Raw genomic sequence first — 16,708 nt, 5'->3', positions numbered from 1 at the left:
AAAAACAAGAGGCCCAAGGGCCTTATCGGTCACCTGAGTTATATCATAGGTACTGGTAGCTTTATTTTATTGTTTAGATGTGATGTGGAAATCAGCACGTAAACTACGTGAAATACAATACTTGTCATGTCAACAAAGGATTTTTTTTTTTTTTAATTGGTAAATTTTCCCTTTGGGGCCCCAAGGAATCCCAATTTTACAATGTAATACCCTCATCCACCAAAGATGATTCTGACCAAGTTTGAATAATTTTCTACAGAAAATTGTCAAAATATACACAAAAGTGTTATATCCCTATTTAACCTGGCCCCAGGGGTTGGGGTAGGAATCCCAATTTTACAATTGTGTAGCCTCATCTACAAAGGATGATTCTGGCCAAGTTTGAAAAAATTCCATCTGCTGGTTCTTGAGAAGAAGTTGAAAATGTAAAAAGTTTACGCACGACGGACGACGACGGACAGAAAGCGATCAGAATAGGTCACTTGAGCAAAGCTCAGGTGACCAAATGATATTATGGGTGTAGATGTCAAATGATTGGTCCGTGAAAAATGATATTACGATGTGTGTAGATGCCAAATGATTGGTCGATGAAAAATAATTTTATAATGCATGGAGATATACGATGATTGGTCCATGAAAAATGATATTATAATGCATGAATTTATACGATGATTGGTCCATGAAAAATGATATTATGATGCATGAATTTATACGATGATTGGTCCATGAAAAATGATATAATAATGTATGAATTTATATGATGATTCGTCCATGAAAAGTCATTATAATGTGTAGAGATGTCAAATGATTTGTCCATGAAAGAAAGTCTGTTCAAACAAACATCAGCAGAATTTGAGTGTATGGACTTTGGCCATAACTGAGATTTACAGGATCATAACAGATGTATGACCTTTTGGATGACTTTGTCATTCAAATCATGCATGTCCATGACCGAGGGATGATGTAGTCCAAAAAGGTATCCTGAAACATACAAAATAATGCAGGACTCAGTTAGCACTAAACATTTCTGTTAACTTTTATAATGTTTGGTAATAAAACACACTTCATATATATTATATATAACAGCAAATGTTTCATATGTTAGAGCAACTATTCCTCAAAATTAACCCAAACAACCGTGTCCCTGTATAACCTTTTGTGATTACGCTAGGTGTTGATCCTGGTGTACCACTCCCTACTATAGAGACACATGAACACACGGTTACCTATATACTTACTGTACTGACGGGACAGTTGATCCTGGTGTACCACTCCATCCTATAGAGACACATGAACACACTGTTACCTATATACTTACTCTATTGATGGGACAGTTAATCCTGGTGTACCACTCCATCCTATAGAGACACATGAACACACTGTTACCTATATACTTACTGTATTGACGGGACAGTTGATCCTGGTGTACCACTCCATACTATATAGACACATGAACACACTGTTACCTATAAACTTACTCTATTGATGGGACAGTTGATCCTGGTGTACCACTCCATCCTATAGAGACACATGAACACACTGTTACCTATAAACTTACTGTATTGATGGGACAGTTGATCCTGGTGTACCACTCCATCCTATAGAGACACATGAACACACTGTTACCTATAAACTTACTGTATTGATGGGACAGTTGATCCTGGTGTACCACTCCATCCTATAGAGACACATGAACACACTGTTACCTATAAACTTACTGTATTGATGGGACAGTTGATCCTGGTGTACCACTCCATCCTATAGAGACACATGAACACACTGTTACCTATAAACTTACTGTATTGATGGGACAGTTGATCCTGGTGTACCACTCCATCCTATAGAGACACATGAACACACTGTTACCTATAAACTTACTGTATTGATGGGACAGTTGATCCTGGTGTACCACTCCATCCTATAGAGACACATGAACACACTGTTACCTATAAACTTACTGTATTGATGGGACAGTTGATCCTGGTGTACCACTCCATCCTATAGAGACACATGAACACACTGTTACCTATAAACTTACTGTATTGATGGGACAGTTGATCCTGGTGTACCACTCCATCCTATAGAGACACATGAACACACTGTTACCTATAAACTTACTGTACTGATGGGACAGTTGATCCTGGTGTACCACTCCATACTATAGAGACACATGAACACACTGTTACCTATAAACTTACTCTATTGATGGGACAGTTGATCCTGGTGTACCACTCCATCCTATAGAGACACATGAACACACTGTTACCTATATACTTACTGTATTGACGGGACAGTTGATCCTGGCGTACCACTCCATACTATAGAGACACATTAGCAGACCATTTCCTATAAACAGGGCCACCCACAGAAATACATTCCAGCTGCGAGAGACTCCTTTGTCCGTCACAAAGATGAAAGTAACTGAAAAATAATAACACATTATCATTGAATGATTCATTGTTGAAATAGCCAAAATAAGAACTCGAAAGTTTAAACAAATTTACTTGATCTCTCTTCAAATTCTTTCTTTCAAATTTATGTAATAATTTTGAAATACCTTGTTGATCTTATCAACTTATTAACTTGATACTGAATAAAACAAGAGGCCCAAGGGCCTTAGCGGTCACCTGAGTTATATCATAGGTACTGGTAGCTTTATTTTATTGTTTAGATGTCCAGTGGAAATCAGCATTTAAACTAAGTGAAATACAATACTTGTCATGTCATCAATGGATAAGAATTTGAAAATATTGATAAATGTTCCCTTTGGGGCCCCACCCTAGCCCCTGGGGATGGGGCAGGAATACCAATTTTACAAAGTAATACTCTCATTCACCAAAGATGATTCTGACTATGTTTGAGTAATTTTCTGCTGAAAATGGATAAAATATATACCAAAAAGTGTTATTTCCCTATATAAACTATAGTAAACTTTACCCCCTCCCTAAGGGAGAACGGATAGCTCGGGGGTCCTGAAATTTACAATTTAAGTAAAGCCCCTGATGATCTTTCTTTCCACGTAGAGAAAATCACTGTAGTACCTCTGAGTCTGGAGAAGAAGATTTTTGAAATATTGATTAATTTTCCCTTTGGGGCCCCGCCCTGGCCCCAGGGGTCGGGGTAGGAATCTCAATTTTACAATTTGAAACCATCTACCTCCAAGGATAATTCTCACCAAGTAAAAATAATTTCCTACAGAAAGTTGTCAAAATATACCCAAAAGTGTTATTTCCCTATATAAACTATAGTAAACTTTACCCCCTCCCCAAGGGAGAACGGATAGCTCGGGGGTCCTGAAATTTACAATTTAAGTAAAGCCCCTGATGATCTTTCTTTCCACGTAGAGAAAATCACTGTAGTACCTCTGAGTCTGGAGAAGAAGATTTTTGAAATATTGATTAATTTTCCCTTTGGGGCCCCGCCCTGGCCCCAGGGGTCGGGGTAGGAATCTCAATTTTACAATTTGAAACCATCTACCTCCAAGGATAATTCTCACCAAGTAAAAATAATTTCCTACAGAAAGTTGTCAAAATATACCCAAAAGTGTTATTTCCCTATATAAACTATAGTAAACTTTACCCCCTCCCCAAGGGAGAACGGATAGCTCGGGGGTCCTGAAATTTACAATTTAAGTAAAGCCCCTGATGATCTTTCTTTCCACGTAGAGAAAATCACTGTAGTACCTCTGAGTCTGGAGAAGAAGATTTTTGAAATATTGATTAATTTTCCCTTTGGGGCCCCGCCCTGGCCCCAGGGGTTGGGGTAGGAATCCCAATTTTACAATTTTGAAGCCTCATCTACCAAGGATGATTCTGACCAAGTTTGAAAAAAATCCATCCACTGGTTCTTGAGAAGAAGTTGAAAATGTAAAAGTTTACGCACGACGCACGACGGACGACGGACGACGACGGACGAAAAGCGATTAGAATAGGTCACTTGAGCAAAGCTCAGGTGACCTAAAAAAACGAAAATCTATTGATCAGGTTTATGACCTTGGACTTTGACCATGTGAACTCAAAGGCGATTCCAGGTATTCCTGTATCATATTCCATACACAACCAGTTTATGTATTTTGAGTAATAATTATAACTTTGTAGGAAGTCAAATCTATGTGCTTAAATGAAAGCATAACGAACAAAATAAAGATAAACATTGTTGGTGTACACTTACAGCCGGCCCCCATAAACATGACAAACAGGACTGGGTAGAAAAAGCTGAAGCAGACAGTGAGAATGTACTCGTGTACCACGGCTGAGATCAGGAAGACCAGGGCCATCGCACCAGCACGGTTCCGTGGACCCAGCAACTAGGAATTATCAAAAGACAATAACTGATTAAAAGTTGAAGGTTAATCTGAAAAACCCTGATGTTTTAAGAAAAGAGAGATGATATCCTACTTAATACTGTTTCATTTACCAGTACAACAATAAATGTTAAACAAAATTGTAATCGGACACTTTCATAGGTCCACTGATTTCCATCATTTAAATTACTAATTTGTAGCAAGGAATTATCACCACAGACTAACTTTTCCTCCTTTCTCCTCTCTAAAAATCATTCTGACAGTAAATGTAAGTACATAGTTTACTTTACCTAATGATTCGATTGTGATGGGTAAAATTGACATTGTAAATGGAAGAATGTTTTACTGACTTGAGTAACAAGGCGATGTATTGCAAGGCAATCCATAGTCCCCCACCAGTTATGTTTTCTAAATTTAACAAACAGTGCACTTACAGTGTATGTAAGGATGTAACTACTGTTCAAAGCATAGGTCACAGTGACCTTATTCTTGCACTCTGCACTCCGCCATCCCAAGATGTTCTAATACACCAAATCCGGTTACTCCAGGAGAAATAGTATAGAAAATATGTCCTGGACAAACTTTAAAAAAAGTTAAGGTCAAAGGTCAAAGCATAGGTCATAGTGACCTACTTCTTGCACTTGCCATCCCAAGATGTCCTTGTATACCAAATCTAGTTACTTTAGGTGAAATAGTATAGAAGATATGCCCCAGACAGACTTCTTTGACGTACGGACAGAGTGCAACCTTATAGTCCTCTGGGAACCGGTGGGTGACTAAAAATTTAACTGTGAAGGATAATTAGTGAAGGGTCAAGTTAACATATGGTAAATATGGATGTTTGTTAGTGTTATACGTCCTATTGACAGTTATGGTCATTTAAGTTTGGTTTGTTAGTGTTTTACGTCCTATTAACAGCTATGGTCATTTAAGTTAGGCTTGTTTGTGTTGTATGTCCTATCGACAGCTATGGTCATTTAAGTTAGGCTTGTTTGTGTTTTCCGTCCTATTGACAGCTATGGTGATTTAAGTTAGGTTTGTTAGTGTTTTACGTCCTATTTACAGCTATGGTCATTTAAGTTAGGCTTGTTTGTGTTTCACGTCCTATTGACAGCTATGGTCATTCAAGTTTGGTTTGTTTGTGTTGTACATCCTATTGACAGCTATGGTCATTTTAGTTAGGTTTGTTTGTGTTATATGTCCTATTGACAGCTATGGTACTGTAAGTTAGGTTTGTTTGTGTTTTACGTCCTATTGACAGCTCTGGTCATTTAAGTTTGGTTTGGTTGTGTTGTACATCCTATTGACAGCTATGATCATTTAAGTTTGGTTTGTTAGTGTTGTATGTCCTATTGACAGCTATGGGCATTTAAGTTTGGTTTGTTAGTGTTGTACTTCCTATTAACAGCTATGGTGATTTAAGTTAGGTTTGTTAGTGTTTTACGTCCTATTTACAGCTATGGTAATGTAAGTTTGGTTTGTTTGTGTTGTACATCCTATTGACAGCTATGGTCATTTAGGTTTGGTTTGTTAGTGTTGTACTTCCTATTAACAGCTATGGTATTTTAAGTTAGGTTTGTTTGTGTTATATGTCCTATTGACAGCTATGTTGTGTTGTATGTCCTATTGACAGCTATGTTGTGTTGTATGTCCTATTGACAGCTATGTTGTGTTGTATGTCCTATTTACAGCTATGGTAATGTAAGTTTGGTTTGTTTGTGTTGTACATCCTATTGACAGCTATGGTCATTTAGGTTTGGTTTGTTAGTGTTGCACGTCCTATTAACAGCTATGGGGATTTAGGTTTGGTTTGTTAGTGTTGTACTTCCTATTAACAGCTATGGTCATTTAAGTTTGGTTTTTTAGTGTTGTATGTCCTATTGACAGCTATGGTACTGTAAGTTAGGTTTGTTTGTGTTATATGTCCTATTGACAGCTATGGTCATTTAAGTTAGGCTTGTTTGTGTTTTACGTCCTATTGACAGCTATGGTCATTTAAGTTTGGTTTGTTAGTGTTGTACGTCCTATTAACAGCTATGGTCATTTAAGTTTGGTTTGTTTGTGTTGTATGTCCTATTGACAGCTATGGTCATTTAAGTTTGGTTTGTTAGTGTTGTACGTCCTATTGACAGCTATGGTCATTTAAGTTAGGTTTGTTTGTGTTGTACGTCCTATTGACAGCTATGGTCATTTAAGTTAGGTTTGTTTGTGTTTTACGTCCTATTGACAGCTATGGTCATTTAAGTTAGGTTTGTTAGTGTTTTACGTCCTATTGACAGATATGGTCATTTAAGTTTGGTTTGTTAGTGTTGTACGTCCTATTAACAGCTATGGTCATTTAAGTTAGGTTTGTTAGTGTTGTACATCCTATTAACAGCTATGGTGATTTAAGTTAGGTTTGTTTGTGTTGTATGTCCTATTGACAGCTATGGTCATTTAAGTTTGGTTTGTTTGTGTTGTATGTCCTATTGACAGCTATGGTCATTTAAGTTAGGTTTGTTTGTGTTGTACGTCCTATTGACAGCTATGGTCATTTAAGTTAGGTTTGTTTGTGTTGTACGTCCTATTGACAGCTATGGTCATTTAAGTTAGGTTTGTTTGTGTTGTACGTCCTATTGACAGCTATGGTCATTTAAGTTAGGTTTGTTTGTGTTGTACGTCCTATTGACAGCTATGGTCATTTAAGTTAGGTTTGTTTGTGTTGTACGTCCTATTGACAGCTATGGTCATTTAAGTTAGGTTTGTTTGTGTTGTACGTCCTATTGACAGCTATGGTCATTTAAGTTAGGTTTGTTTGTGTTGTACGTCCTATTGACAGCTATGGTCATTTAAGTTAGGTTTGTTTGTGTTGTACGTCCTATTGACAGCTATGGTCATTTAAGTTAGGTTTGTTTGTGTTGTACGTCCTATTGACAGCTATGGTCATTTAAGTTAGGTTTGTTTGTGTTGTACGTCCTATTGACAGCTATGGTCATTTAAGTTAGGTTTGTTTGTGTTGTACGTCCTATTGACAGCTATGGTCATTTAAGTTAGGTTTGTTTGTGTTGTACGTCCTATTGACAGCTATGGTCATTTAAGTTAGGTTTGTTTGTGTTGTACGTCCTATTGACAGCTATGGTCATTTAAGTTAGGTTTGTTTGTGTTGTACGTCCTATTGACAGCTATGGTCATTTAAGTTAGGTTTGTTTGTGTTGTACGTCCTATTGACAGCTATGGTCATTTAAGTTAGGTTTGTTTGTGTTGTACGTCCTATTGACAGCTATGGTCATTTAAGTTAGGTTTGTTTGTGTTGTACGTCCTATTGACAGCTATGGTCATTTAAGTTAGGTTTGTTTGTGTTGTACGTCCTATTGACAGCTATGGTCATTTAAGTTAGGTTTGTTTGTGTTGTACGTCCTATTGACAGCTATGGTCATTTAAGTTAGGTTTGTTTGTGTTGTACGTCCTATTGACAGCTATGGTCATTTAAGTTAGGTTTGTTTGTGTTGTACGTCCTATTGACAGCTATGGTCATTTAAGTTAGGTTTGTTTGTGTTGTACGTCCTATTGACAGCTATGGTCATTTAAGTTAGGTTTGTTTGTGTTGTACGTCCTATTGACAGCTATGGTCATTTAAGTTAGGTTTGTTTGTGTTGTACGTCCTATTGACAGCTATGGTCATTTAAGTTAGGTTTGTTTGTGTTGTACGTCCTATTGACAGCTATGGTCATTTAAGTTAGGTTTGTTTGTGTTGTACGTCCTATTGACAGCTATGGTCATTTAAGTTAGGTTTGTTTGTGTTGTACGTCCTATTGACAGCTATGGTCATTTAAGTTAGGTTTGTTTGTGTTGTACGTCCTATTGACAGCTATGGTCATTTAAGTTAGGTTTGTTTGTGTTGTACGTCCTATTGACAGCTATGGTCATTTAAGTTAGGTTTGTTTGTGTTGTACGTCCTATTGACAGCTATGGTCATTTAAGTTAGGTTTGTTTGTGTTGTACGTCCTATTGACAGCTATGGTCATTTAAGTTAGGTTTGTTTGTGTTGTACGTCCTATTGACAGCTATGGTCATTTAAGTTAGGTTTGTTTGTGTTGTACGTCCTATTGACAGCTATGGTCATTTAAGTTAGGTTTGTTTGTGTTGTACGTCCTATTGACAGCTATGGTCATTTAAGTTAGGTTTGTTTGTGTTGTACGTCCTATTGACAGCTATGGTCATTTAAGTTAGGTTTGTTTGTGTTGTACGTCCTATTGACAGCTATGGTCATTTAAGTTAGGTTTGTTTGTGTTGTACGTCCTATTGACAGCTATGGTCATTTAAGTTAGGTTTGTTTGTGTTGTACGTCCTATTGACAGCTATGGTCATTTAAGTTAGGTTTGTTTGTGTTGTATGTCCTATTGACAGCTATGGTCATTTAAGTTAGGTTTGTTTGTGTTGTACGTCCTATTAACAGCTATGGTGATTTAAGTTTGGTTTGTTAGTGTTGTACATCCTATTGACAGCTATGGTCATTTAAGTTAGGTTTGTTTGTGTTGTACGTCCTATTAACAGCTATGGTCATTTAAGTTTGGTTTGTTTGTGTGTTATGTCCTATTGACAGCTATGGTCATTTAAGGACGTGCAAGGTTTTGGTGGTAAAGGAAATAGGAAAGATCCCAGATAAAAACCACCGACCTAATTGGCCTTTACCTGGGGACTACCCCATGTAGGTCTCGAACCGCGGCCCAGTGGTGGAGGGTTAGTTGTAGCAGAATGTCAGATGCCTTAACCACTTGGCCACATGCCGGGTAAATATGGATTTACTAGTGAAGGTGGAATATTTCAGGGTGACAGGTAAACTGATCTTGTAACAGTCCAACAGTAAACAATGCCAAGGAGATAAGTAAACAATGTAAATGTTACCCTGTGGAAGACCTTATATATATAGGTATACAGTAAACAATGTGAATGTTACTCTGTGGAAGTCCTTATATATATAGGTATACAGTAAACAATGTAAATGTTACCCTGTGGAAGTCCTTATATATGTAGGTATACGGTAAACAGTGTAAATGTTACCCTGTGGAAGTCCTTATATATAGGTATACAGTAAACAATGTAAATGTTACCCTGTGGAAGTCCTTATATATAGGTATACAGTAAACAATGTAAATGTTACCCTGTGGAAGTCCTTAAAGATGTAGGTATACAGTAAACAGTGTAAATGTTACCCTGTGAAAGTCCTTATAGATGTAGGTATACAGTAAACAGTGTAAATGTTACCCTGTGGATGTCCTTATATATATAGGTATACAGTAAACAGTGTAAATGTTACCCTGTGGAAGTCCTTATAGATGTAGGTATACAGCCAGTCATGTACAACAATGTTCCAAGTTCTGTAGTAGTTGGCAAACGTTGTTGAGTTCCACCAATCCTAGAAGTGAAAAAAACATATCATAAAGTAACACCACTGCATATGCATGTGTACAGTATGACTGACTAGAGATCTTATCAGGCAATATACATGTCACAGAGGTCTTTTGTTTTCTCCAATGCCTCTGCCAGAGTCGAACCCGGGACCTCTGGGTTACTAGTCTTACACTCTACATAATGAGCTAAAAAGAAATTCTCTCTAGCTGAATCAGTAGGCAACGGCTAGTATTTTACCAGGGTGACATGCATGCATACTTGGTTACTTTGTACTAATTTTGACTTACAAGTGAAGTTAAAGATGATCTCAATAAAGTGCACTTATACCACTTCTATTGGTGACGATGGTACCATATCCTTGAATTCATCAAATAATCTCAACTATTTAAAATTTACAGACCCGGCAAAATTTCACTTCCTGTGCCGTCAAATTTGATGTGAAGCATGTTTGAATAAGTTTTAATACATTATCAATATTTTTCAAAGATCCATGATACTATCAATTTGTTAAGTGGTTTGATGTTGATCCATTAAAGTCATTACGTACGCCATATTTTTCCTACCTTATAGAACATCCGGTCTCCAAACCTGAGCATCTCAGCAAATGCATTGAGCCAAGAATGCAAGATGGCAAAGAATGCTGTGATGAAAAGTAGTAAGTATAATGATGTGAGCTGATGTAACACTCAGGATAATTTATAGTACTTTAGAGATTCACAGGCATATTTATACACATTTGAAACAGCAAGAGTGTAGCAGACAACTGAAATGAATATTGTTAATTGTCATTTCATAATTTTCATGATAGGTATAGAGAAAGACTTAGGTGTCACATGACTTACCAATAAATAGCACTAGAGTGCCTGGCAGCATACATCCAAATACAGACAGGAGGAGGGCCTTAGGGGTCACATGGTCTTTGTTGAAGTTGTTGAAGACAGGAACACAGAATCTCTCAAAGATGTAGTAAGTGTACAGGAGGCAAGCAAGCACCTGGGCGAAGTTTGTTACCACGTAATTCCAACGTATTGTCTTCGTCCTACATTATACAACAGAGATAAGACAATTCCTTACATTTATAAATTGTTGTTGGATACTACTTTGAGCTGTTTAAATCATATATTATACAAACTATAACATCCCAGAACAGGCTTACTAGCATTTATCACAAACATGTATTTTCTGATTGGCTCATTAGAAGCCTGACATCAGAAATTTTTAATCAAATCTATATCAATTTCAATACATCTTATTATCCAAGGCATTTCATTTTGAGATTGACTTTTCCTTTTATCATTTATAATGATACAAAATGTAATAGTCTTATTTTAAAGTTAAAAGTATATCAAATTCCTCTGTAATTATTGATTACTTAGTTACCTGGGATAGGAATCTCTGTATACTAGTGTTTGGAGCGAACAGGAAGTCAAGGTATTTTGAGAAATCTGGACAGAGGTTGGTTTACTTAGTTACCTGGGATAGAAATCTCTGTATGCTAGTGCTTGAAGCGAACAGGAAGTCAAGGTATTTAGAGAAATCTGGACAGAGGTTGGATTACTTAGTTACCTGGGATAGGAATCTCTGTAAACTAGTGTTGGAGCGAACAGGAAGTCGGGGTATTTAGAGAAATCTGGACAGAGGTTGGTTTACTTAGTTACCTGGGAAGGGAATCTCTATCTACTAGTGTTGGAGCGAACAGGAAGTCGAGGTATTTAGAGAAATCTGGACAGAGGTTGGTTTACTTGGTTACCTGGTATAGGAATCTCTGTACATAAGTGTTGGAGCGAACAGGAAGTAGAGATATTTAGAGAAATCTGGACAGAGGTTGGTTTACTTAATTACCTGGGATAGGAATCTCTGTATGCTAGTGTTTGAAGCGAACAGGAAGTCGAGGTATTTAGAGAAATCTGGACAGAGGTTGGTTTACTTAGTTACCTGGGATAGGAATCTCTGTATACTAATGTTTGGAGCAAACAGGAAGTAGAGGTATTTAGAGAAATCTGGACAGAGGTTGGTTTACTTAGTTACCTGGGATAGGAATCTCTGTCTACTAGTGTTTGGCACGAACAGGAAGTAGAGATATTTAGAGAAATCTGGAGAGAGGTTGGTTTACTTAGTTACCTGGGATAGGAATCTCTGTCTACTAGTGTTTGGCGCGAACAGGAAGTCAAGGTATTTAGAGAAATCTGGACAGAGGTTGTATTACTTAGTTACCTGGGATAGGAATCTCTGTATACTAGTGTTGGAGCAAACAGGAAGTAGAGGTATTTAGAGAAATCTGGACAGAGGTTGGTTTTCTTGTCAACATCGCCATCATCTGTAAAGTTAAGTTTATATTGTTAAGTGACATCATTAAAGCATGTAAACTTTATTTATTTTACAACAATTATGAAACTTATGTAAATCACTCTTGTTGGCCCGGATGTTTGTTTGCGAAAGGTCTTAATGTGGGAGGAAACCAGAGTACCCGGAGAAAACCCATGGTGTCGGACAGGTGACCCCAAACCTTTTCACGTCCGATCTGGGAATCGAAATTGGGTCGCCTTGGTGAAAGGCAAGTGCGCTATCCACTGCCCCACTCGACCACCCAAGCATGACCCTTTGTACAAGTGAATAAGTCCATTGTGTTCATCGTTTTGATATGTGTATCTGTACAGTAGAAATGTGTTAACAGTAACATCAAATAAAGATTGTATCTTATTACATACGTATTCAACAATTGATCTTTATATATAATCTATATTCTACAAAGAATTGCTCATCATTATGATGTATACATGTTTAATAAAGTACTTCCAAGAAAGTTTGACTGGCCTACACTGGCTCAATGGATGACAGAATAATGACATCTCATTATCACAAAATATAATTGTGCATAAATATTTCAAGGTTTGCAGATGTGCTTTGTACAGAAAGAGTAACTCTTAACAGGAATCAGTTCCAGTCACAAATTGCCAAGTTTGGGTTCCATCTAACAAGATAACAAAGACTTTGAAACTCACCTTTTTTATTACTTGCTAGTACTTTTGGAATGTTTTCCCTCACAAAAGCATGGACCTTCATAATCAATCGCACCTGAAACAGAATGGTTACCTCAATATGAAAACTGGCTTATTACTTCCCACACCATCCTCGATACTCCAGGGGTTACACTCACTTTTCCTCTCTGCACCCCTGGGATATTGTCCCCCTAGAGTATCGAGGATGTGACTCCGCGCAGACTAACCCTTCAATGTATGCAGAATAAGTTTTCAAATAAGTTTTCAATTCCTAGGCATTCAGAGTATCATAATACATGTATATTATATACTGGCTTATAATGAACCAAACACATTGTCTAGGCATTCATAGTATCATAATACATGTATATCATATGTTGGCTCACAATAGTCCACACACATTGCCCAGATCTTCATGTTACCAGAATGTATCTGAGGCTGGATTACAATGGTAAGCATTTACTGAGCATGCCTTCAATGAACCTGTTCACAGAACAGACCTGACCACTTACCTGTTCCGTAGTGATGATAACTGCTGACGCTGGAGGAATTTGGTGCTCCATGATGTAATGATTAGGTAACACTATGAACGCTATCTGGTACAGCACAAATAGGCCAAGGGCAAACATGTCTGTCTTATCTACAAATATACAGGTACTACTGGTACAGACAGACAGATACGCGGATAGACACTGGACCAACATGTCTGTCTGATCTACAAATACACAGGTAATACTGGTACAGACAGACAGATACACGGACAGACACTGGGCAAACATGTCTGTCTTACCTACAAATATACAGGTACTACTGGTACAGACAGACAGATACACGGACAGACACTGGGCAAACATGTCTGTCTTACCTACAAATATACAGGTACTACTGGTACAGACAGACAGATACACAGACAGACACTGGACCAACATGTCTGTATTATCTACAAATATACAGGTACTACTGGTACAGACAGACAGATACACGGACAGACACTGGGCAAACATGTCTGTCTTACCTACAAATATACAGGTACTACTGGTACAGACAGACAGATACACGGACAGACACTGGGCAAACATGTCTGTCTTACCTACAAATATACAGGTACTACTGGTACAGACAGACAGATACACAGACAGACACTGGGCCAACATGTCTGTCTTATCTACAAATATACAGGTAATACTGGTACAGACAGACAGATACACAGACAGACACTGGACCAACATGTCTGTCTTATCTACAAATATACAGGTACTACTGGTACAGACACACACATACATGGATAGACACTGGGCCAACATGTCTGTCTCATCTACAAATATACAGGTAATACTGGTACAGACAGACAGACACACAAACAGACACTGGGCAAGCATGTCTGTCTTAAATACACAAATATACAGGTAATACTTGTACAGACAGATGGACTGACAAGACAGGGAACAAACATGTCTGTCTTATCTACGAATATACAGGTACTACTGGTTCAGACAGACAGACACACGGACAGACACTGGACCAACATGTCTGAGTCTTAAATACACAAATATACAGGTAATACTGGTACAGACTGATGGACTGACAAGACAGGGAACCAACATGTCTGTCTCATCTACAAATATACAGGTACTACTGGTACAGACAGACAGACACACGGACAGACACTGGGCCAACATGTCTGTCTTAAATACACAAATATACAGGTAGTACTGGTACAGACAGACAGATGGACTGACAAGACAGGGAACCAACATGTCTGTCTAATCTACAAACATACAGGTACTACTGGTACAGACAGACAGATGCACGGACAGACACTGGGCCAACATGTCTGTCTTAAATACACAAATATACAGGTAGTACTGGTACAGACAGACAGATGGACTAACAAGACAGGGAACCAACATGTCTGTCTAATCTACACATATAAATATACATGTAATATTGGTAAAGATGGATGCAGGGATGAACAGATTGATAAGAAAGAGAACCCACTGGTCTGTCTTATCTACAATTACAAGATACAGACATTTCAAATTTGTTTATATACATATATATATGTACATTGACATGTAATATGGAGTTGATCTATACTTACTGACAGGGCCGGGAGTTCTGTTTGCTACCCAGTAGTAAAACGTTGGATAGACTATGACCAGTGTGCTGAGTGTCATACAGACCCACAGTTGATCTATACTTACTGACAAGGCCAGGCGTTCTGTTTGCTACCCAGCAGTAAAACGTTAGATAGACTATGACCAGTGTGCTGAGTGTCATACAGACCCACAGTAGATCTATACTTACTGACAGGGCCAGGCGTCCTGTTTGCTACCCAGTAGTAAAACGTTGGATAGACTATGACCAGTGTGCTGAGTCATATAGACCCACAGTTGATCTATACTTACTGACAGGGCCAGGCGTCCTGTTTGCTACCCAGTAGTAAAACGTTGGATAGACTATGACCAGTGTGCTGAGTGATATAGACCCACAGTTGATCTATACTTACTGACAGGGCCAGGCGTCCTGTTTGCTACCCAGTAGTAAAACGTTGGATAGACTATGACCAGTGTGCTGAGTGTCATACAGACCCACATTTGATCTATACTTACTGACAGGGCCAGGCGCCCTGTTTGCTACCCAGTAGTAAAACGTTGGATAGACTATGACCAGTGTGCTGAGTGTCATACAGACCCACATTTGATCTATACTTACTGACAGGGCCAGGCGCCCTGTTTGCTACCCAGTAGTAAAACGTTGGATAGACTATGACCAGTGTGCTGAGTGTCATACAGACCCACATTTGATCTATACTTACTGACAGGGCCAGGCGTCCTGTTTGCTACCCAGTAGTAAAACGTTGGATAGACTATGACCAGTGTGCTGAGTCATATAGACCCACAGTTGATCTATACTTACTGACAGGGCCAGGCGTCCTGTTTGCTACCCAGTAGTAAAACGTTGGATAGACTATGACCAGTGTGCTGAGTGTCATACAGACCCACATTTGATCTATACTTACTGACAGGGCCAGGCGTCCTGTTTGCTACCCAGTAGTAAAACGTTGGATAGACTATGACCAGTGTGCTGAGTGTCATACAGACCCACATTTGATCTATACTTACTGACAGGGCCAGGCGTCCTGTTTGCTACCCAGTAGTAAAACGTTGGATAGACTATGACCAGTGTGCTGAGTCATATAGACCCACAGTTGATCTATACTTACTGACAGGGCCAGGCGTCCTGTTTGCTACCCAGTAGTAAAACGTTGGATAGACTATGACCAGTGTGCTGAGTGTCATACAGACCCACATTTGATCTATACTTACTGACAGGGCCAGGCGTCCTGTTTACTACCCAGTAGTAAAACGTTGGATAGACTATGACCAGTGTGCTGAGTGTCATACAGACCCACATTTGATCTATACTTACTGACAGGGTTAGAAGTCCTGTTTGCTACCCAGCAGTAAAACGTTGGATAGACTATGACCAGTGTGCTGAGTGTCATACAGACCCACATTTGATCTATACTTACAGACAGGGTAAGAAGTCCTGTTTGCTACCCAGTAGTAAAACATTGGATAGACTATGACCAGTGTGCTGAGAGTCATACAGACCCACAGTTGATCTATACTTACAGACAGGGTTAGGAGTCCTGTTTGCTACCCAGGAGTAAAACGTTGGATAGTCTATGACAAGTGTGCTGAGAATCATACAGACCCACAGTAGATCTATACTTACTGTCAGGGTTAGAAGTCCTGTTTGCTACCCAGTAGTAAAACATTGGATAGACAATGACCAGTGTGCTGTGAGTCATACAGACCCACATTTGATCTATACTTACTGACAGGGTTAGAAGTCCTGTTTGCTACCCAGTAATAAAACGTTGGATAGACTATGACCAGTGTGCTGAGTCATATAGACCCACAGTTGATCTATACTTACTGACAGGGCCAGGCGTCCTGTTTGCTACCCAGTAGTAAAACGTTGGATAGACTATGACCAGTGTGCTGAG

General features: G+C 38.7%; 1 protein-coding gene across 1 annotated transcript in view; it reads right to left on the bottom strand.

The window, feature by feature from the left end:
- Nucleotides 1-281: 281 nt before the first annotated feature.
- LOC110446400 (sterol O-acyltransferase 1-like) overlaps nucleotides 282-16,708 on the bottom strand; it is a 42,659-nt gene continuing 26,232 nt past the window's right edge. The window contains exons 7-15 of the mRNA XM_021491534.1: nucleotides 13,206-13,333; nucleotides 12,697-12,769; nucleotides 11,909-12,011; nucleotides 10,537-10,733; nucleotides 10,258-10,334; nucleotides 9,600-9,698; nucleotides 4,171-4,306; nucleotides 2,279-2,421; nucleotides 282-981 (exon numbers count right to left, since the gene is read on the bottom strand). Of these exons, the coding sequence (XP_021347209.1) occupies nucleotides 931-981; nucleotides 2,279-2,421; nucleotides 4,171-4,306; nucleotides 9,600-9,698; nucleotides 10,258-10,334; nucleotides 10,537-10,733; nucleotides 11,909-12,011; nucleotides 12,697-12,769; nucleotides 13,206-13,333 (1,007 nt within the window). The 3' untranslated portion in view covers nucleotides 282-930. The remainder of the gene's footprint in view (nucleotides 982-2,278; nucleotides 2,422-4,170; nucleotides 4,307-9,599; nucleotides 9,699-10,257; nucleotides 10,335-10,536; nucleotides 10,734-11,908; nucleotides 12,012-12,696; nucleotides 12,770-13,205; nucleotides 13,334-16,708) is intronic.

The sequence above is a fragment of the Mizuhopecten yessoensis genome, unplaced genomic scaffold (assembly GCF_002113885.1).
Source record: "Mizuhopecten yessoensis strain PY_sf001 unplaced genomic scaffold, ASM211388v2 scaffold321, whole genome shotgun sequence".
NCBI classification, from domain to species: domain Eukaryota; kingdom Metazoa; phylum Mollusca; class Bivalvia; order Pectinida; family Pectinidae; genus Mizuhopecten; species Mizuhopecten yessoensis.
The sequence above is the reverse complement of the archived record's forward strand: the minus strand, read 5'-3'. Positions and strand labels throughout refer to the sequence as shown.